We start from the raw sequence: 25554 nt of genomic DNA, 5'->3' as shown, positions 1-25554 counted from the left end.
ATGTTTATTAACACACATTACTACATGTTTATAACCACACATTACTACATGTTTATTAACACACATTACTACATGTTTATAAACACACATTACTACATGTTTATAACCACACATTACTACATGTTTATAACCACACATTACTACATGTTTATAACCACACATTACTACATGTTTATAACCACACATTACTACATGTTTATAACCACACATTACTACATGTTTATAACCACACATTACTACATGTTTATAACCACACATTACTACATGTTTATTAACACACATTACTACATGTTTATAACCACACATTACTACATGTTTATAACCACACATTACTACATGTTTATAAACACACATTACTACATGTTTATAAACACACATTACTACATGTTTATAACCACACATTACTACATGTTTATAACCACACATTACTACATGTTTATAACCACACATTACTACATGTTTATAACCACACATTACTACATGTTTATAACCACACATTACTACATGTTTATAAACACACATTACTACATGTTTATAACCACACATTACTACATGTTTATAACCACACATTACTACATGTTTATTAACACACATTACTACATGTTTATAACCACACATTACTACATGTTTATAACCACACATTACTACATGTTTATTAACACACATTACTACATGTTTATAAACACACATTACTACATGTTTATAACCACACATTACTACATGTTTATTAACACACATTACTACATGTTTATAAACACACATTACTACATGTTTATAACCACACATTACTACATGTTTATTAACACACATTACTACATGTTTATTAACACACATTACTACATGTTTATAACCACACATTACTACATGTTTATAACCACACATTACTACATGTTTATAACCACACATTACTACATGTTTATAACCACACATTACTACATGTTTATAACCACACATTACTACATGTTTATTAACACACATTACTACATGTTTATAACCACACATTACTACATGTTTATAACCACACATTACTACATGTTTATAAACACACATTACTACATGTTTATAACCACACATTACTACATGTTTATAACCACACATTACTACATGTTTATAACCACACATTACTACATGTTTATAACCACACATTACTACATGTTTATAACCACACATTACTACATGTTTATAAACACACATTACTACATGTTTATAACCACACATTACTACATGTTTATAACCACACATTACTACATGTTTATTAACACACATTACTACATGTTTATAACCACACATTACTACATGTTTATAACCACACATTACTACATGTTTATTAACACACATTACTACATGTTTATAAACACACATTACTACATGTTTATAACCACACATTACTACATGTTTATTAACACACATTACTACATGTTTATAAACACACATTACTACATGTTTATAACCACACATTACTACATGTTTATTAACACACATTACTACATGTTTATTAACACACATTACTACATGTTTATAACCACACATTACTACATGTTTATAACCACACATTACTACATGTTTATAACCACACATTACTACATGTTTATAACCACACATTACTACATGTTTATAACCACACATTACTACATGTTTATAACCACACATTACTACATGTTTATAACCACACATTACTACATGTTTATTAACACACATTACTACATGTTTATAACCACACATTACTACATGTTTATAACCACACATTACTACATGTTTATTACCACACATTACTACATGTTTATAAACACACATTACTACATGTTTATAACCACACATTACTACATGTTTATAACCACACATTACTACATGTTTATAACCACACATTACTACATGTTTATTAACACACATTACTACATGTTTATAACCACACATTACTACATGTTTATAACCACACATTACTACATGTTTATAACCACACATTACTACATGTTTATAAACACACATTACTACATGTTTATAACCACACATTACTACATGTTTATAACCACACATTACTACATGTTTATAACCACACATTACTACATGTTTATAAACACACATTACTACATGTTTATAAACACACATTACTACATGTTTATAACCACACATTACTACATGTTTATAACCACACATTACTACATGTTTATAACCACACATTACTACATGTTTATTAACACACATTACTACATGTTTATAACCACCCATTACTACATGTTTATAACCACCCATTACTACATGTTTATAACCACACATTACTACATGTTTATAACCACACATTACTACATGTTTATAACCACACATTACTACATGTTTATAACCACACATTACTACATGTTTATAACCACACATTACTACATGTTTATAACCACACATTACTACATGTTTATAAACACACATTACTACATGTTTATAACCACACATTACTACATGTTTATAACCACACATTACTACATGTTTATAACCACACATTACTACATGTTTATTAACACACATTACTACATGTTTATTAACACACATTACTACATGTTTATAACCACACATTACTACATGTTTATAACCACACATTACTACATGTTTATAACCACACATTACTACATGTTTATAACCACACATTACTACATGTTTATAAACACCCATTACTACATGTTTATAACCACACATTACTACATGTTTATAACCACACATTACTACATGTTTATAAACACACATTACTACATGTTTATAACCACACATTACTACATGTTTATAACCACACATTACTACATGTTTATAACCACACATTACTACATGTTTATTAACACACATTACTACATGTTTATTAACACACATTACTACATGTTTATAACCACACATTACTACATGTTTATAACCACACATTACTACATGTTTATAACCACACATTACTACATGTTTATAACCACACATTACTACATGTTTATAACCACACATTACTACATGTTTATAACCACACATTACTACATGTTTATAAACACACATTACTACATGTTTATAACCACACATTACTACATGTTTATAACCACACATTACTACATGTTTATAACCACACATTACTACATGTTTATAACCACACATTACTACATGTTTATAACCACACATTACTACATGTTTATAACCACACATTACCACATGTTTATAAACACACATTACCACATGTTTATAACCACACATTACTACATGTTTATAAACACACATTACCACATGTTTATAAACACACATTACTACATGTTTATAACCACACATTACTACATGTTTATAACACCACACATTACCACATGTTTATTAACACACATTACCACATGTTTATAACCACACATTACTACATGTTTATTAACACACATTACTACATGTTTATAACCACACATTACTACATGTTTATAACCACACATTACCACATGTTTATAACCACACATTACCACATGTTTATAACCACACACATTACTACATGTTTATAACCACACATTACCACATGTTTATAACCACCCATTACTACATGTTTATAACCACCCATTACCACATGTTTATAACCACACATTACTACATGTTTATTAACACACATTACTACATGTTTATAACCACACATTACTACATGTTTATAACCACACATTACTACATGTTTATAACCACACATTACCACATGTTTATAACCACACATTACCACATGTTTATAACCACACATTACTACATGTTTATAACCACACACATTACTACATGTTTATAACCACACATTACTACATGTTTATAACCACACATTACCACATGTTTATAACCACACATTACTACATGTTTATAAACACACACATTACTACATGTTTATAACCACACATTACTACATGTTTATAACCACACATTACTACATGTTTATAACCACACATTACTACATGTTTATAACCACACATTACTACATGTTTATAACCACACATTACTACATGTTTATAACCACACATTACTACATGTTTATAACCACACATTACTACATGTTTATAACCACACATTACTACATGTTTATAACCACACATTACCACATGTTTATAACCACACATTACTACATGTTTATAACCACACATTACTACATGTTTACAACCACACATTACTACATGTTTATAACCACACATTACTACATGTTTATAACCACACATTACTACATGTTTATAACCACACATTACTACATGTTTATAAACACACACACATTACATGTTTATAAACACACACACATTACATGTTTATAAACACACATTAATACATGTTTATTAACACACATTACTACATGTTTATAAATACACACACATTAATACATGTTTATAACCACACGTAATAGACTCTGAGATGTGGAGTCCCTCATCAGTCCAGACCTGAGGAAAGAGCCAACCTGTGGTGGAAAAAGCTCAGAGAATCATCAGGTAGACCTTCAATTATCTGCTAACAGACGGAAATGTAAAATCTTGAGTTATTCATGTTCTCTCCTTCGATCTCTAGAGGTTTGTTACACCTGGTGGGATTTACTAAAGTTTAACTTGCATGCCTCTGGTCTGGTGGCTGACATTTAAACAGTATAGCATTCCCCCCATACACATGAATAACCTGTATATATTTCCAGGTGAATATGAAGAGATCTTACCAGTTGTCTGTTGTTTAGTCCAGTAGATCTGAATCAGAGGTATACTGATATCAGTGGGGGCTGCTAATGGGAGGCTCATAATGTCACGTCTACCTGCTCAACATTTTATTATTTTTTATTTCAGATCATCAAAAATAACATTCTCAACAGTCACCACCCGTCCATTATGGTTAAATACATAATAGATCCACACTATAGATCTGAGTAGTGTAATGTTTACTGTTCATATTTATTTTTATTTCACTTTTGTTTATTAACTTTGTTACGAATCCCTTTGGCTCTACAGTCTAGGGGGGGGGATGGCAACGAGACCCGTAACATAACTCATGCAAAGTATAATAGTGAAAAAGTAACAGTAAGAACGAGAAACCACAGACAACTAAATTACCGTCAAACACTCATGGTTTATTAGTAAACACACGGTAATGGGGGGGGGGGGGGGGGGGGGCAGGAAAAGGGGCTGAGATGGACCCAAGGAAAGAAACAAATATCCAAAAACACCCCTAAGCTAGACTAGCCTACTTCAATACAGCTAACTAACTTACCACAAACACCCCTAAGCTAGACTACCTGCTTTAACTTCTTAATAGGGGGCGCTGTTTTCACTTTGGGAAAAAAATCGTGCCCAATTTAAACGGCCTCATACTCTATTCTAGATCATACAATATGCATATTATTATTACTATTGGATAGAAAACGCTCAAGTTTCTAAAACTGTTTGAATTATATCTGTGAGTAAAACAGAACTCATTTGGCAGCAAACTTCCATACAGGAAGTGAAAAATCTGAAAACGAGGCTCTGTTTCAGGGCCTGCCTATTCAATTGCCTTATATTTATCGATATGCATGCACTTCATACGCCTTCCACTAGATGTCAACAGGCAGTGGAAGGTGGAATGGGGTGTCTAGCTTGATCTGAGGTCAAACAAGAGCTTTTGGAGTGACAGGTCAGCCATTTTGTCAGTTTTCCAAGGCGCGCGAAGGACCTCAACATTGTCTTCTGATAAGCGATCGGTATACACGGCGAATATCTCCGGCTCTGATTTTATTTGATACATATTAGAAAAACATCATAAAGTAGGTTTTTTCAACAGAGTTTCATCAGTTTATTCAACGTTTATTGGGACTTTGAGTTTTCCGTTCTTTGCGCCAAGAGAGGATGGGAATGTTATCAACCTTGGCTAACATTGTGGCGCGAATTCAACAGAAGAAATTGACATTCTAAAACCAAACAACGATTTATTCTGGACCAAGGACTCCTTGTACAACATTCTGATGGAAGCTCAGCAAAAGTAAGAAAACATCATAAATTTTATTTCGTATTTCTGTGTAAAATGTTGAGTCCTATTCTCCGCCGTTTTGGTGAGCGCTGTCTCGCAATAACGCAAGCTGTATGTTATGGTAAAGTTCTTTTTTTAAATCTAACACAGCAGTTGCATTAAGAACCAGTATATCTTTCACTTGCCATACAACAATTATTTTTATGTAAAGTTTATGATGAGTTCTTTGGTCCGATTAGGTGAGTGTCCAAATTATCTCCGGAGATTCTGTTGAATCGATGCTACGTATTCACAATGTATAATCAGGATTTGGAGCTCTAAATATGCACATTTTCAAACAAAACATAATTGTATTGTATAACATGATGTTATAAGACTGTCATCTGATGAAGTTGTTCATGGTTAGTGATTAATTTTATATCTTTTGCTGGTTTTTGCGAAAGCTACCTTTGCGGTGAATAAATGCCATTGTGTGTTTGGCTATTGTGGTAAGCTAATATAATTCTATATTGTGTTTTCGCTGTAAAACACTTTTTAAAAAATCTGAAATATTGGCTGGATTCACAAGATGTTTATCTTTCATTTGCTGTACACCATGTATTTTTCATAAATGTTTTATGATGAGTATTTTATTAACGTTGCTCTCTAATTATTCTGGCTGCTTTGGTGCTATTTTTGATGGTGGCTGCAATGTAAAACTATGAGGTTAATACAGCTAGCTAACTAACCACTAACACCCTTAAACTAGACTACCTGCTTTAATACAACTAACTAACTAACCACAAACACCCCTAAACTAGACTACCTGCTTTAATACAGCTAACTAACTAACTAACCACAAACACCCCTAAACTAGACTACCTGCTTTAATACAGCTAACTAACTAACTAACCACAAACACCCCTAAACTAGACTACCTGCTTTAATACAGCTAACTAACTAACTAACTAACCACAAAAACCCCTAAACTAGACTACCTGCTTTAATACAGCTAACTAACTAACTAACCACAAACACCCCTAAACTAGACTACCTGCTTTCATACAGCTAACTAACTAGACTACCTGCTTTAATACAACTAACTAACTAACTAACTACAAACACCCCTAAACTAGACTACCTGCTTTAATACAACTAACTAACTAACTAACTAACTACAAACACCCCTAAACTAGACTAGCCTACTTTAATACAGCTAACTAACTAACTAACCACAAACACCCCTAAACTAGACTACCTGCTTTAATACAGCTAACTAACTAACTAACCACAAACACCCCTAAACTAGACTACCTGCTTCAACAACAGCTAACTAACTAACTAACTACAAACACCCCTAAACTAGACTATGTGCTTCAACAACAGCTAACTAACTAACTAACCACAAACACCCCTAAACTAGACTACCTGCTTTAATACAACTAACTAACTAACTAACCACAAACACCCCTAAACTAGACTACCTGCTTTAATACAGCTAACTAACTAACTAACTAACCACAAACACCCCTAAACTAGACTACCTGCTTGAATACAGCTAACTAACTAGACTACCTGCTTTAATACAACTAACTAACTAACTAACTACAAACACCCCTAAACTAGACTACCTGCTTTAATACAGCTAACTAACTAACTAACTAACCACAAACACCCCTAAACTAGACTACCTGCTTTAATACAGCTAACTAACTAACTAACCACAAACACCCCTAAACTAGACTACCTGCTTCAACAACAGCTAACTAACTAACTACAAACACCCCTAAACTAGACTACCTGCTTTAATACAACTAACTAACTAACTACAAACACCCCTAAACTAGACTACCTGCTTTAATACAGCTAACTAACTAACTACAAACACCCCTAAACTAGACTACCTGCTTTAATACAGCTAACTAACTAACTAACCACAAACACCCCTAAACTAGACTACCTGCTTTAATACAGCTAACTAACTAACTAACCAAAAACACCCCTAAACTAGACTACCTGCTACCAACTAACTAACTAACCACAAACACCCCTAAACTAGACTACCTGCTTTAATACAGCTAACTAACTAACTAACCACAAACACCCCTAAACTAGACTACCTGCTTTAATACAGCTAACTAACTAACTAACCACAAACACCCCTAAACTAGACTACCTGCTTTAATACAGCTAACTAACTAACTAACCACAAACACCCCTAAACTAGACTACCTGCTTTAATACAGCTAACTAACTAACTAACCACAAACACCCCTAAACTAGACTACCTTCTTTAATACAGCTAACTAACTAACTAACCACAAACACCCCTAAACTAGACTACCTGCTTTAATACAACTAACTAACTAACTAACTAATCACAAACACCCCTAAACTAGACTACCTGCTTCAACAACAGCTAACTAACTAACTAACCACAAACACACCTAAACTAGACTACCTGCTTTAATACAGCTAACTAACTAACTAATCACAAACACCCCTAAACTAGACTACCTGCTTTAATACAGCTAACTAACTAACCACAAACACCCCTAAACTAGACTACCTGCTTCAACAACAGCTAACTAACTACAAACACCCCTAAACTAGACTACCTGCTTTAATACAACTAACTAACTAACTAACTAACCACAAACACCCCTAAACTAGACTACCTGCTTTAATACAGCTAACTAACTAACTAACCACAAACACCCCTAAACTAGACTACCTGCTTTAATACAGCTAACTAACTAACTAATCACAAACACCCCTAAACTAGACTACCTGCTTTAATACAGCTAACTAACTAACCACAAACACCCCTAAACTAGACTACCTGCTTCAACAACAGCTAACTAACTACAAACACCCCTAAACTAGACTACCTGCTTTAATACAACTAACTAACTAACTAACTAACCACAAACACCCCTAAACTAGACTACCTGCTTTAATACAGCTAACTAACTAACTAACCACAAACACCCCTAAACTAGACTACCTGCTTTAATACAGCTAACTAACTAACTAATCACAAACACCCCTAAACTAGACTACCTGCTTCAACAACAGCTAACTAACTAACCACAAACACCCCTAAACTAGACTACCTGCTTTAATACAGCTAACTAACTAACTAACTAACTAACCACAAACACCCCTAAGCTAGACTAGCTGCTTTAATACAGCTAACTAACTAACTAACTAACTAACTAACTAACCACAAACACACCTAAACTAGACTACCTGCTTTAATACAGCTAACTAACTAACTAACTAACTAACTAACCACAAACACCCCTAAGCTAGACTACCTGCTTTAATACAGCTAACTAACTAACTAACTAACTAACCACAAACACACCTAAACTAGACTACCTGCTTTAATACAGCTAACTAACTAACTAACCACAAACACACCTAAACTAGACTACCAGCTTTAATACAGCTAACTAACTAACCAAAAACACCCCTAAACTAGACTACCTGCTTTAATACAGCTAACTAACTAACTAACTAACCACAAACACCCCTAAACTAGACTACCTGCTTTAATACAGCTAACTAACCACAAACACCCCTAAACTAGACTACCTGCTTCAACAACAGCTAACTAACTAACTAACCAAAAACACCCCTAAACTAGACTACCTGCTTTAATACAGCTAACTAACTAACTAACCACAAACACCCCTAAACTAGACTACCTGCTTTAATACAGCTAACTAACTAACTAACCAAAAACACCCCTAAACTAGACTACCTGCTTCAACAACAGCTAACTAACTAACCACAAACACCCCTAAACTAGACTACCTACTTTAATACAGCTAACTAACTAACCAAGAATACAGTGGGTGGTCCACCCAGTTCTAACTAGTGTTCTTAGACAAAGTATTCCTACGGGTAGTGTATGCCCATGGGCGACCTGTCTGGTTACCCCCTTTTCCCACCATCAAACAAACACTCAAACACCATAACAAAACAATACTCACAGGGTAACGGACAAAGTGACATGTAGTTGCTAAACCAAACAAGAGCTCTACAGAGAGATGCATGACAGAGAGATTGACCTCCAGAGAGAACAACTGACAGGGTTTTTAAACCAAGGGAAAGGGGTTGTGATTGGGTAATGGAAACAGGAGGAGGTGTGTCTTCTGATTGATGACTGATTGGTGACTGATTGATTGGGGAATGATGATTGCCACCTGTGAGGGGAGGAGAGAAAAGAAATACACACACAGGATACACACACAGGATACCTGTATCCGTATCACATATCAATTATGTTATACTCACAGACATTATTTATTTGACAGTTGACAGACTTTGAAGTGTTTTCTATCCAACGCTACCAATTACATGCATATCCTAGCTTCTGGGCCTGAGTAATAAACAGTTTACTTTGGTCACGTCAGACAGGCGGAAATTCTGAAAAAGGGACCCTAACAGGTAAAACTGATTTAAGTTTGCCTGCATTAAAGTCCCCGGCCACTAGGAGCGCCACCTCTGGATGAGCGTTTTCCTGTTTGCTTATGGCCGTATACAGCTCATTGAGATCGGTCTTATCATGAGATACTTTACCTCAGGTGAGCAAAACCTGAAGACTTCCTTAGAATTTGTGCACCAGCTGTTGTTTACAAATATGCATAGACCGTCACCCCTTATCTTACCAGAGGCTGCTGTTCTATCCTGCTGATACAGTGTATAACCTGTCACCCCTTATCTTACCAGAGGCTGCTGTTCTGTCTGATACAGTGTATAACCTGCCACCCCTTATCTTACCAGAGGTGTCTGTTCTATCCTGCTGATACAGTGTATAACCTGTCACCCCTTATCTTACCAGAGGCTGCTGTTCTATCCTGCTGATACAGTGTATAACCTGCCACCCCTTATCTTACCAGAGGTGTCTGTTCTATCCTGCCGATACAGTGTATAACCTGTCACCCCTTATCTTACCAGAGGCTGCTGTTCTATCCTGCTGATACAGTGTATAACCTGCCACCCCTTATCTTACCAGAGGTGTCTGTTCTATCCTGCTGATACAGTGTATAACCTTTCACCCCTTATCTTACCAGAGGCTGCTGTTCTATCCTACCAATACAGTGTATAACCTGTCACCCCTTATCTTACCAGAGGCTGCTGTTCTATCCTGCTGATACAGTGTATAACCTGCCACCCCTTATCTTACCAGAGGCTGCTGTTCTATCCTGCTGATACAGTGTATAACCTGCCACCCCTTGTCTTACCAGAGGCGTCTGTTCCATCCTGCTGATACAGTGTATAACCTGCCACCCCTTATCTTACCAGAGGCTGCTGTTCTATCCTGCTGATACAGTGTATAACCTGCCACCCCTTGTCTTACCAGAGGCGTCTGTTCCATCCTGCTGATACAGTGTATAACCTGTCACCCCTTATCTTACCAGGCTGCTGTTCTATCCTGCTGATACAGTGTATAACCTGCCACCCCTTATCTTACCAGAGGCTGCTGTTCTATCCTGCTGATAGTGTATAACCTGCCACCCCTTATCTTACCAGAGGCTGCTGTTCTATCCTGCTGATACAGTGTATAACCTGTCACCCCTTATCTTACCAGAGGTGTCTGTTCTATCCTGCCGATACAGTGTATAACCTGCCACCCCTTATCTTACCAGAGGTGTCTGTTCTATCCTGCTGATACAGTGTATAACCTGCCACCCCTTATCTTACCAGAGGCGTCTGTTCCATCCTGCTGATACAGTGTATAACCTGTCACCCCTTGTCTTACCAGAGGCGTCTGTTCTATCCTGCCGATACAGTGTATAACCCGCCATCTGTATGTTATTCATGTCTTCACTCAACCACGACTCAGTGAAACACAAGATATTACATGTTTTTATGTCCCGTTGGTAAGATATACGTGATCATAGATTGTAGTTAATATCCAGTGATTGTGCGTTGGATCGATGGTAAATGCAGATTACCCACTCGCCGTCGGATCCTTACAAGGCACACAGACCTACGTCCCCGATATAACGGCAGCCATTCTCCTCTCCTCTCCTGACACCAACAACAATGTCTGCTCAGTGTTTATGGAAACAGTGTTGATTGTTGTGTTGTGACAAGGTAGGGGTGGTATACAGAATATATCCCTATTTGGTAAAAGACCAACTCCACATTATGGAAAGAACAGCTCAAATAAGCAAAAAGAAACAACAGTCCATCATTACTTTAAGACATGAAGGCCAGTCAATAAAACCACATACAAACATGGTCTCTTTTTTAATTCGTAAGGCAGCTCCAAAATGCAGGTGTTTTAGCCTAGCTCAGTGCTTTCTGTGGTGGAGGGGCAGCCAGCGGAAAATACAGAGCGTATTCAAGAGAGAGAGGGAGGAAGGTATTTATGGGGGGGGCATAAACAGGCCAACGTCATGACAACCATATAAAGGGACCCAGATTGCATTCCCTATGGCTTCCACTAGATGTCAACAGTCTTTAGACATTGTTTCACGCTTTTATTCTGAAAAATTTGGGAGAATGACCACTTTGAATGAGTGGAAAGTCCCAGAGCTGTTTGGTGCACGAGCGGCACGCTCCTTTTTTAAAACATATATGTAAGGGATAGGCGTCCCGCTAGCGAGAGCGCACCCTTCGTTGTTTTTCCTTTATATTGACCACGCTATTGTCCGGTTGAAATATCATTAATTATTTAGACAAAATACAACCTGAGGATTAATAAAAACATCGTTTGACATGTTGACAAACTTTACTAGTCCTTTTTGGATGTATTCGTCTGCCTGTTATAACTGCCTTTGAGACAGTGGATTACTGAACAAAACGAGCCAACAAAACTGTTGTTTGGATATAAAGAGGGACTTTATCGAACAAAACAAACATTTATTGTGTAACTGGGAGTCTTGTGCAACCATATGAAGATCATCAAAGGTAAGTAATTCATTGTATCAATATTTCTGACTTTTGTGACTCCTCTACTTGGCTGGAAAATGTTTGTATGGTTTTGTGCTGTCCTCAGATAATCGCATGAAGCCTTTTTGAAATCTGACAGGCTGGAAAGAAGTTCATCTTTAAGCCGATGTATAACACTTGTATGTTTTATGAATGTTTATTATGAGCATTTCTGTTTTTTGAATTTCGCGCTCTGCAATTTTACCGGATGTTGTCGTTGTGGGTCGCTAGCGAAATGACTATCCCTTACAAGTCAGCCATATCAGCTATGTTTTTTAAAACGGCAGTAAATCAGGTTGAATGAATTGTTTCTCTGCCAGTCAAGGCTCCGCTGAGGCTCTGGGGTAGCGGAGGTAAGGATTCACTCCATGGTGCTGAAAAGAAAGCTCTGCTGTTGGGACAGCTTAATGGAGGCCCTAACAGCTTGTGTGCAACGTTTGTCACCGTTATAGTGCAATTAATGAATTGTTTAGTGTTGTGTAGTGGCTTTTTGCCCCACCAAGATTTACAGCTAAAATGGCCACTGGACAACAAGTAGGCTGTAGTAAATATTTACATTTACAACAACTTGGTGCCAAGACCATTGATCATATGAAATAAATGTGACTTTCACTGTCAGTTGTTGACTAGAGAGTTGTGAGCAGTATGGCAGAAATGACTGGGGGCTGTAGGGGGAACCTGGAATGGAGTATTTAGAAGATACTCAAGGCCCTGGGGGCTGTAGGGGAAACCTGGAATGGAGTATTTAGAAGATACTCAAGGCCCTGGGGGCTGTAGGGGAAACCTGGAATGGAGCATTTAGAAGATACTCAAGGTCCTGGGGGCTGTAGGGGGAACCTGGAATGGAGTATTTAGAAGATACTTAAAGGGAAGTGAATGAATTTAAAAACTGAGTTGTTTTGATGTCATTCAGAACAGATTAAAAAACAGGCTACATGTTTGAGGAAAATCATTTATTTAATTCTATATGATAGAAAGACAAAAGCAATATCTTAGCTAGATGATTAATTGAAAAATAATGGTTTTGCACAAACAGGACTACATTAGTTTCATGTTTAAATCAAATAATGATGAACTACTATAGAGAACAAAATGGGAAAATAAAGATAATAATTGTATTCTCCTCTCCTGTATGTTTTCTAACATTTACATTTACATTTAAGTCATTTAGCAGACGCTCTTATCCAGAGCGACTTACAAATTGGTGCATTCACCTTATGATATCCAGTGGAACAACCACTTTACAATAGTGCATCTAACTCATTTAAGGGGGAGGGGGGGGGGTTAGGAGGATTACTTTATCCTATCCTAGGTATTCCTTAAAGAGGTGGGGTTTTAGGTGTCTCCGGAAGGTGGTGATTGACTCCGCTGACCTGGCGTCGTGAGGGAGTTTGTTCCACCATTGGGGTGCCAGAGCAGCGAACAGTTTTGACTGGGCTGAGCGGGAACTGTACTTCCTCAGAGGTAGGGAGGCGAGCAGGCCAGAGGTGGATGAACGCAGTGCCCTTGTTTGGGTGTAGGGCCTGATCAGAGCCTGAAGGTACGGAGGTGCCGTTCCCCTCACAGCTCCGTAGGCAAGCACCATGGTCTTGTAGCGGATGCGAGCTTCAACTGGAAGCCAGTGGAGAGAGCGGAGGAGCGGGGTGACGTGAGAGAACTTGGGAAGGTTGAACACCAGACGGGCTGCGGCGTTCTGGATGAGTTGTAGGGGTTTAATGGCACAGGCAGGGAGCCCAGCCAACAGCGAGTTGCAGTAATCCAGACGGGAGATGACAAGTGCCTGGATTAGGACCTGCGCCGCTTCCTGTGTGAGGCAGGGTCGTACTCTGCGAATGTTGTAGAGCATGAACCTACAGGAACGGGTCACCGCCTTGATGTGAGTTGAGAACGACAGGGTGTTGTCCAGGATCACGCCAAGGTTATTAGCACTCTGGGAGGAGGACACAATGGAGTTGTCAACCGTGATGGCGAGATCATGGAACGGGCAGTCCTTCCCCGGGAGGAAGAGCAGCTCCGTCTTGCCGAGGTTCAGCTTGAGGTGGTGATCCGTCATCCACACTGATATGTCTGCCAGACATGCAGAGATGCGATTCGCCACCTGGTTATCAGAGGGGGGAAAGGAGAAGATTAATTGTGTGTCGTCTGCATAGCAATGATAGGAGAGGCCATGTGAGGATATGACAGAGCCAAGTGACTTGGTGTATAGCGAGAATAGGAGAGGGCCTAGAACAGAGCCCTGGGGGACACCAGTGGTGAGAGCACGTGGTGCGGAGACAGATTCTCGCCACGCCACCTGGTAGGAGCGACCTGTCAGGTAGGACGCAATCCAAGCGTGGGCCGCGCCGGAGATGCCCAACTCGGAGAGGGTGGAGAGGAGGATCTGATGGTTCACAGTATCAAAGGCAGCCGATAGGTCTAGAAGGATGAGAGCAGAGGAGAGAGAGTTAGCTTTAGCAGTGCGGAGCGCCTCCGTGACACAGAGAAGAGCAGTCTCAGTTGAATGACTAGTCTTGAAACCTGACTGATTTGGATCAAGAAGGTCATTCTGAGAGAGATAGCAGGAGAGCTGGCCAAGGACGGCACGTTCAAGAGTTTTGGAGAGAAAAGAAAGAAGGGATACTGGTCTGTAGTTGTTGACATCGGAGGGATCGAGTGTAGGTTTTTTCAGAAGGGGTGCAACTCTCGCTCTCTTGAAGACGGAAGGGACGTAGCCAGCGGTCAAGGATGAGTTGATGAGCGAGGTGAGGTAAGGGAGAAGGTCTCCGGAAATGGTCTGGAGAAGAGAGGAGGGGATAGGGTCAAGCGGGCAGGTTGTTGGGCGGCCGGCCGTCACAAGACGCGAGATTTCATCTGGAGAGAGAGGGGAGAAAGAGGTCAAAGCACAGGGTAGGGCAGTGTGAGCAGAACCAGCGGTGTCGTTTGACTTAGCAAACGAGGATCGGATGTCGTCGACCTTCTTTTCAAAATGGTTGACGAAGTCATCCGCAGAGAGGGAGGAGGGGGGAGGAGGGGGAGGAGGATTCAGGAGGGAGGAGAAGGTGGCAAAGAGCTTCCTAGGGTTAGAGGCAGATGCTTGGAATTTAGAGTGGTAGAAAGTGGCTTTAGCAGCAGAGACAGAAGAGGAGAAAGTAGAGAGGAGGGAGTGAAAGGATGCCAGGTCCGCAGGGAGGCGAGTTTTCCTCCATTTCCGCTCGGCTGCCCGGAGCCCTGTTCTGTGAGCTCGCAGGGAGTCGTCGAGCCACGGAGCAGGAGGGGAGGACCGAGCCGGCCTGGAGGATAGGGGACATAGAGAGTCAAAGGATGCAGAAAGGGAGGAGAGGAGGGTTGAGGAGGCAGAATCAGGAGATAGGTTGGAGAAGGTTTGAGCAGAGGGAAGAGATGATAGGATGGAAGAGGAGAGAGTAGCGGGGGAGAGAGAGCGAAGGTTGGGACGGCGCGATACCATCCGAGTAGGGGCAGTGTGGGAAGTGTTAGATGAGAGCGAGAGGGAAAAGGATACAAGGTAGTGGTCGGAGACTTGGAGGGGAGTTGCAGTGAGATTAGTGGAAGAACAGCATCTTGTAAAGATGAGGTCAAGCGTATTGCCTGCCTTGTGAGTAGGGGGGGAAGGTGAGAGGGTGAGGTCAAAAGAGGAGAGGAGTGGAAAGAAGGAGGCAGAGAGGAATGAGTCAAAGGTAGACGTGGGGAGGTTAAAGTCACCCAGAACTGTGAGAGGTGAGCCATCCTCAGGAAAGGAACTTATCAGGGCGTCAAGCTCATTGATGAACTCTCCAAGGGAACCTGGAGGGCGATAAATGATAAGGATGTTAAGCTTGAAAGGGCTGGTAACTGTGACAGCATGGAATTCAAAGGAGGCGATAGACAGATGGGTCAGGGGAGAAAGAGAGAATGTCCACTTGGGAGAGATGAGGATCCCAGTGCCACCGCCCCGCTGACCAGAAGCTCTCGGGGTGTGCGAGAACACGTGGGCAGACGAGGCGAGAGCAGTAGGAGTAGCAGTGTTGTCAGTGGTAATCCATGTTTCCGTCAGTGCCAAGAAGTCGAGGGACTGGAGGGACGCATAGGCTGAGATGAACTCTGCCTTGTTGGCCGCAGATCGGCAGTTCCAGAGGCTGCCGGAGACCTGGAACTCCACGTGGGTCGTGCGCGCTGGAACCACCAGGTTAGAATGGCGGCGGCCACGCGGTGTGAAGCGTTTGTATGGTCTGTGCAGAGAGGAGAGAAGAGGGATAGACAGACACATAGTTGACAGGCTACAGAAGAGGCTACGCTAATGCAAAGGAGATTAGAATGACAAGTGGACTACACGTCTCGAATGTTCAGGAAGTTAAGCTTACGTTGCAAAAATAAAATAAAATCTTATTGACTGAAATCTTATTGACTAAAATGATATAGTACTGCTGGCGGTGAAGTAGGCTGGCTAGCAGTGGCTGCGTTGTTGACTTTGTTTGAACGTGTAGCTGGCTAGGTAACCTCGACAATTACTCAAAAACTACACAATTATCTTGGATACAAAGACAGCAAAGACAACTATGTAGCTAGCTAACACTACGCTAATCAAGTCGTTCCGTTGTAATGTAAGTTGTAGTGTGAGTTTCTACAGTGCTGCTATTCGGTAGAAGTTGGCTAACTAGCAGTGTTAGCTAGCAGTGTTGACTAGGTAGGAGACGGCAGCGCAGTGGCCGAATATAGCTGGCTAGATAACCGAATAATTACTCTAACCAACTCTAAGCTACACAATTATCTTAGATACAAAGATAGCAAAGACAACTATGTAGCCAGCTAACACTACACTAATCAAGTCGTTCCGTTGTAATGTAATCGTTTCTCCAGAGCTGCTATGCTGCTATTCGGTGGCTAGCTGGCTAGCTAGCAGTGTTGACTACGTTACGTTACGAAAATAGCTGGCTAGTTAACCGAATAATTACTCTAACCAACTCTAAGCTACACGATTATCTTAGATACAAAGATAGCAAAGAGAACTGTGTAGCCAGCTAACACTACACTAATCAAGTCGTTCCGTTGTAATGTAATCGTTTCTCCAGTGCTGCTATGCTGCTGTGCTGCTATTCGGTGGCTAGCTGGCTAGCTAGCAGTATTGACTACGTTGTTACGTTCGGACGAGAATAGCTGGCTAGCGAACCTCAATAACCTCAATAACTACACAATTATCTTTGATACAAAGACGGCTATGTAGCTAGCTAAGATCAAACAAATCAAACCGTTGTACTGTAATGAAAATGAATGAAAATGGTAAAACTACCTGTGGAGCGAGGCGGAATTGCGACTGCACGCTCCAAACCGGAAATTAGTCAATTTTGTAACGGTAACATGTAACGGTATAACATTATACTGAACCTGTAACAATAATGCCTGAACCTCAACACCTATCAGTTGATCTGTATAGACATGAAAAGTGAAGGCATTTACAATGTATCAACCATAATGCTATACAGTATATGACCAGTATATGACTGATGTTAAAGCTGCTGAATGAATAATACAACACACATTATATTAAAACACATTCCAATCAGAATAATACATGTATCAGTTAATAGATCACATTTGATCAAATGCCACTATTGTTCCAGCAGGTGGAGCTACAATGTAACAACATACAGCATTGTGACTCACAGTTCTATATTAGAATTCCATGAGTTCCATTCTGATGGTTGTTATGGTGATCAGGTGATCTCAGCCTCACTCTTCTTCAACATGATCACCTGTTCAACACAGAAGTAGTTCATCAGTGTGGCCATGTATTTACTTATCTAATACAGAACCACTTAGAAATGGAAATCATATCAGATGATTTACTAGTCAATACTGTGCTACAGTACCAGTGGGCTAATTTCTCCTTATCAATACCTGGGATATTTACTAATGATCAATACCTGGGATATTTACTAATGATCAATACCTGGGATATTTACTAATGATCAATACCCATGCTATTTACTCCTTATCAATACCTGGGATATTTACTAATTATCAATACATGGGATATTTACTCCTTATCAATACATGGGATATTTACTAATTATCAATACCCATGCTATTTACTCCTTATCAATACCTGGGATATTTACTAATTATCAATACCTGGGATATTTACTACTTATCAATACATGGGATATTTACTAATTATCAATACCCAGGCTATTTACTCCTTATCAATACCTGGGATATTTACTAATTATCAATACCCATGCTATTTACTCCTTATCAATACCTGGGATGTTTACTCCTTATCAATACCTGGGATATTTACTACTTATCAATACCTGGGATATTTACTAATTATCAATACCCAGGCTATTTACTCCTTATCAATACCTGGGATATTTACTCCTTATCAATACCAGGGATATTTACTCCTTATCAATACCCAGGGCTATTTACTCCTTATCAATACCAGGGATATTTACTACTTATCAATACCTGGGATATTTACTAATTATCAATACCCTGGCTATTTACTCATCAATACACAGGCTATTTTCTCCTTATCAATACCTGGGATATTTACTACTGATCAATACATGGGCTATTTACTAATTATCAATACCCAGGCTATTTACTCCTTATCAATACCTGGGATATTTACTACTTATCAATACATGGGCTATTTACTAATTATCAATACCCAGGCTATTTACTCCTTATCAATACCTGGGATATTTACTACTTATCAATACATGGGATATTTACTAATTATCAATACCTGGGATATTTACTCCTTATCAATACCTGGGATATTTACTAATTATCAATACCTGGGATATTTACTAATTATCAATACCTGGGCTATTTACTCCTTATCAATACATGGGCTATTTACTCCTTATCAATACCTGGGATATTTACTACTTATCAATACATGGGATATTTACTAATTATCAATACCTGGGATATTTACTCCTTATCAATACCTGGGATATTTACTAATTATCAATACCTGGGATATTTACTAATTATCAATACCTGGGCTATTTACTCCTTATCAATACCCGGGATATTTACAAATTATCAATACCCAGGCTATTTACTCCTTATCAATACCCAGGCTATTTACTCCTTATCAATACCAGGGCTATTTACTCCTTATCAATACCTGGGATATTTACTCCTTATCAATACCTGGGATATTTACTCCTGATCAATACCTGGGATATTTACTCCTTATCAATACCTGGGATATTTACTCATAATCAATACCTGGGATATTTACTAATGATCAATACCCAGGCTATTTACTCCTTATCAATACCTGGGATATTTACTCATAATCAATACCTGGGATATTTACTAATGATCAATACCAGGGCTATTTACTCCTTATCAATACCTGGGATATTTACTCCTTATCAATACCTGGGATATTTACTCCTTATCAATACCTGGGATATTTACTCATAATCAATACCCAGGCTATTTACTCCTTATCAATACCTGGGCTATTTACTCCTTATCAATACCTGGGCTATTTACTCCTTATCAATACCCAGGCTATTTACTCCTTATCAATACCTGGGATATTTACTCCTGATCAATACCTGGGATATTTACTAATTATCAATACCTGGGATATTTACTAATTATCAATACCCAGGCTATTTACTCCTTATCAATACCCGGGATATTTACAAATTATCAATACCCAGGCTATTTACTCCTTATCAATACCAGGGCTATTTACTCCTTATCAATACCTGGGATATTTACTCCTTATCAATACCTGGGATATTTACTCCTGATCAATACCTGGGATATTTACTCCTTATCAATACCTGGGATATTTACTCATAATCAATACCTGGGATATTTACTCCTTATCAATACCTGGGATATTTACTCCTTATCAATACCTGGGATATTTACTCATAATCAATACCTGGGATATTTACTAATGATCAATACCAGGGCTATTTACTCCTTATCAATACCTGGGATATTTACTCCTTATCAATACCTGGGATATTTACTCCTTATCAATACCTGGGATATTTACTCATAATCAATACCTGGGATATTTACTAATGATCAATACCCAGGCTATTTACTCCTTATCAATACCCGGGCTATTTACTCCTTATCAATACCCAGGCTATTTACTCCTTATCAATACCTGGGATATTTACTCCTGATCAATACCTGGGATATTTACTCCTTATCAATACCTGGGATATTTACTCCTTATCAATACCTGGGATATTTACTAATTATCAATACCCAGGCTATTTACTCCTTATCAATACCTGGGATATTTACTCCTTATCAATACCTGGGATATTTACTCCTTATCAATACCTGGGATATTTACTCCTTATCAATACCTGGGATATTTACTCCTTACCAATACCTGGGATATTTACTCCTTATCAATACCTGGGATATTTACTCCTTATCAATACCTGGGATATTTACTAATTATCAATACCTGGGATATTTACTAATTATCAATACCCGGGCTATTTTCTCCTCTTACTTCTACTAAGAGGTAATATAATATAGTACACACTGTGTTCAGAATACCATATTGTGGTAGTTGACTCTAATCCATCCTACTTTCTACTTCTACTAAGAGGTAATATAATATAGTACACACTGTGTTCAGAATATATATATCATTTACAACTGTGACCTGGCCAAGATAAAGCAAAGCAGTGCGACAAAAACGACAGAGTTACACATGGAATAAACAAACGTACAGTCAATAACACAATAGAACAATCTGTACACGGTGTGTAGAAGAGTAGGGAGGTAAGGCAATAAATAGGCCATAGATGCAACATAATTACAATTTAGCATCAACACTGGAGTGAGATGTGCAAGAAGAGATATTGGGGTGCAAAAAAATAATAATATGAGGATGAGGTAGTTGGGTGGGCTGATAACAGATGGGCTGTGTACAGGTGCAGATACCGTTAACCTTTACTTAATACCCATCCCATTAATACCTTAATACCCATTATAATAATAATAATATGAGGATGAGGTAGTTGGGTGGGCTGATAAAAGATGAGCTGTGTACAGGTGCAGATACCGTTAAGCTGCTCTGACAGATGCTTAAAGTTAGTGAGGGAGATATGAGTCTCCAGCTTCAGTGATGTTTGCAATTCGTTCCAGTCATTGGCAGCAGAGAACTGGGAGGGCTGCGTTGGCTTTGGGGATGACCAGTGATGGGTGTTGCTATGGTGACCAGTGAAATATACCTGCTGCTACGGGTGGGTGTTGCTATGGTGACCAGTGAAATATACCTGCTGCTACGGGTGGGTGTTGCTATGGTGACCAGTGAAATATACCTGCTGCTACGGGTGGATGTTGCTATGGTGACCAGTGAAATATACCTACTGCACGGGTGGGTGTTGCTATGGTGACCAGTGAAATATACCTGCTGCTACGGGTGGGTGTTGCTATGGTGACCAGTGAAATATACCTGCTGCTACGGATGGGTGTTGCTATGGTGACCAGTGAAATATACCTGCTGCTACGGGTGGGTGTTGCTATGGTGACCAGTGAAATATACCTGCTGCTACGGGAAGAACCACCCAGTTTATAATGCAGGTTTCAGCACCACTTAACAGTGTAAAGAAGAACCACCCAGTTTATAATGCAGGTTTCAGCACCACTTAACAGTGTAAAGAAGAACCACCCAGTTTATAATGCAGGTTTCAGCACCACTTAACAGTGTAAAGAAGGACCACCCAGTTTATAATGCAGGTTTCAGCACCACTTAACAGTGTAAAGGACCACCCAGTTTATAATGCAGGTTTCAGCACCACTTAACAGTGTAAAGAAGGACCACCCAGTTTATAATGCAGGTTTCAGCACCACTTAACAGTGTAAAGAAGGACCACCCAGTTTATAATGCAGGTTTCAGCACCACTTAACAGTGTAAAGAAGAACCACCCAGTTTATAATGCAGGTTTCAGCACCACTTAACAGTGTAAAGAAGGACCACCCAGTTTATAATGCAGGTTTCAGCACCACTTAACAGTGTAAAGAAGGACCACCCAGTTTATAATGCAGGTTTCAGCACCACTTAACAGTGTAAAGAAGGACCACCCAGTTTATAATGCAGGTTTCAGCACCACTTAACAGTGTAAAGAAGGACCACCCAGTTTATAATGCAGGTTTCAGCACCACTTAACAGTGTAAAGAAGGACCACCCAGTTTATAATGCAGGTTTTAACACCACTTAACAGTGTAAAGAAGAACCACCCAGTTTATAATGCAGGTTTCAGCACCACTTAACAGTGTAAAGAAGAACTACCCAGTTTATAATGCAGGTTTCAGCACCACTTAACAGTGTAAAGAAGGACCACCCAGTTTATAATGCAGGTTTTAACACCACTTAACAGTGTAAAGAAGAACCACCCAGTTTATAATGCAGGTTTCAGCACCACTTAACAGTGTAAAGAAGAACCACCCAGTTTATAATGCAGGTTTCAGCACCACTTAACAGTGTAAAGAAGAACCACCCAGTTTATAATGCAGGTTTCAGCACCACTTAACAGTGTAAAGAAGAACCACCCAGGTTATAATGCAGGTTTCAGCACCACTTAACAGTGTAAAGAAGAACCACCCAGATTATAATGCAGGTTTCAGCACCACTTAACAGTGTAAAGAAGAACCACCCAGATTATAATGCAGGTTTCAGCACCACTTAACAGTGTAAAGAAGAACCACCCAGTTTATAATGCAGGTTTTAGCACCACTTAACAGTGTAAAGAAGAACCACCCAGTTTATAATGCAGGTTTCAGCACCACTTAACAGTGTAAAGAACCACCCAGTTTATAATGCAGGTTTCAGCACCACTTAACAGTGTAAAGAAGGACCACCCAGTTTATAATGCAGGTTTCAGCACCACTTAACAGTGTAAAGAAGGACCACCCAGTTTATAATGCAGGTTTCAGCACCACTTAACAGTGTAAAGAAGAACCACCCAGTTTATAATGCAGGTTTCAGCACCACTTAACAGTGTAAAGAAGGACCACCCAGTTTATAATGCAGGTTTCAGCACCACTTAACAGTGTAAAGAAGGACCACCCAGTTTATAATGCAGGTTTCAGCACCACTTAACAGTGTAAAGAACCACCCAGTTTATAATGCAGGTTTCAGCACCACTTAATAGTGTAAAGAAGGACCACCCAGTTTATAATGCAGGTTTCAGTACCACTTAACAGTGTAAAGAAGGACCACCCAGTTTATAATGCAGGTTTCAGCACCACTTAACAGTGTAAAGAAGAACCACCCAGTTTATAATGCAGGTTTCAGCACCACTTAACAGTATAAAGAAGAACCACCCAGTTTATAATGCAGGTTTCAGCACCACTTAACAGTGTAAAGAAGAACCACCCAGATTATAATGCAGGTTTCAGCACCACTTAACAGTGTAAAGAAGAACCACCCAGTTTATAACGCAGGTTTCAGCACCACTTAACAGTGTAAAGAAGAACCACCCAGATTATAATGCAGGTTTCAGCACCACTTAACAGTGTAAAGAAGAACCACCCAGTTTATAACGCAGGTTTCAGCACCACTTAACAGTGTAAAGAAGGACCACCCAGTTTATAATGCAGGTTTCAGCACCACTTAACAGTGTAAAGAAGGACCACCCAGTTTATAATGCAGGTTTCAGCACCACTTAACAGTGTAAAGAAGAACCACCCAGTTTATAATGCAGGTTTCAGCACCACTTAACAGTGTAAAGAACCACCCAGTTTATAATGCAGGTTTCAGCACCACTTAACAGTGTAAAGAAGAACCACCCAGATTATAATGCAGGTTTCAGCACCACTTAACAGTGTAAAGAAGAACCACCCAGTTTATAATGCAGGTTTCAGCACCACTTAACAGTGTAAAGAAGAACCACCCAGTTTATAATGCAGGTTTCAGCACCACTTAACAGTGTAAAGAAGAACCACCCAGTTTATAATGCAGGTTTCAGCACCACTTAACAGTGTAAAGAAGAACTACCCAGTTTATAATGCAGGTTATAGCACCACTTAACAGTGTAAAGAAGAACCACCCAGTTTATAATGCAGGTTTCAGCACCACTTAACAGTGTAAAGAAGAACCACCCAGTTTATAATGCAGGTTTCAGCACCACTTAACAGTGTAAAGAAGGACCACCCAGTTTATAATGCAGGTTTCAGCACCACTTAACAGTGTAAAGAAGAACCACCCAGTTTATAATGCAGGTTTCAGCACCACTTAACAGTGTAAAGAAGAACCACCCAGTTTATAATGCAGGTTTCAGCACCACTTAACAGTGTAAAGAAGAACCACCCAGTTTATAATGCAGGTTTCAGCACCACTTAACAGTGTAAAGAAGAACCACCCAGTTTATAACGCAGGTTTCAGCACCACTTAACAGTGTAAAGAAGAACCACCCAGTTTATAATGCAGGTTTCAGGACCACTTAACAGTGTAAAGAAGGACCACCCAGTTTATAATGCAGGTTTCAGCACCACTTAACAGTGTAAAGAAGAACCACCCAGTTTATAATGCAGGTTTCAGCACCACTTAACAGTGTAAAGAAGGACCACCCAGTTTATAATGCAGGTTTCAGCACCACTTAACAGTGTAAAGAAGAACCACCCAGTTTATAATGCAGGTTTCAGCACCACTTAACAGTGTAAAGAAGAACCACCCAGTTTATAATGCAGGTTTCAGCA

General features: G+C 39.2%; 2 protein-coding genes across 4 annotated transcripts in view; one reads left to right on the top strand and one right to left on the bottom strand.

Moving 5' to 3' along the window:
* The window catches only part of LOC139561635 (butyrophilin subfamily 3 member A2-like), a 1433431-nt gene that overhangs the window by 983784 nt on the left and 424093 nt on the right, over nucleotides 1-25554 (top strand). The window lies entirely within an intron of this gene.
* The window catches only part of LOC139561634 (sialoadhesin-like), a 185909-nt gene continuing 178519 nt past the window's right edge, over nucleotides 18165-25554 (bottom strand). Inside the window, exon 8 of one of the 2 annotated variants that reach the window (XM_071378859.1) lies at nucleotides 18165-18593. In XM_071378859.1, coding sequence (XP_071234960.1) covers nucleotides 18571-18593 — 23 coding nt within the window. In that variant the 3' untranslated portion in view covers nucleotides 18165-18570. The remainder of the gene's footprint in view (nucleotides 18594-25554) is intronic. The other variant, XM_071378861.1, reaches the window with a different exon arrangement.

Source organism: Salvelinus alpinus, chromosome 31, assembly GCF_045679555.1.
Source record: "Salvelinus alpinus chromosome 31, SLU_Salpinus.1, whole genome shotgun sequence".
Lineage (NCBI taxonomy): Eukaryota > Metazoa > Chordata > Actinopteri > Salmoniformes > Salmonidae > Salvelinus > Salvelinus alpinus.
Note: the sequence above shows the minus strand (reverse complement) of the source record. Positions and strands in the feature narration are given on the sequence as shown.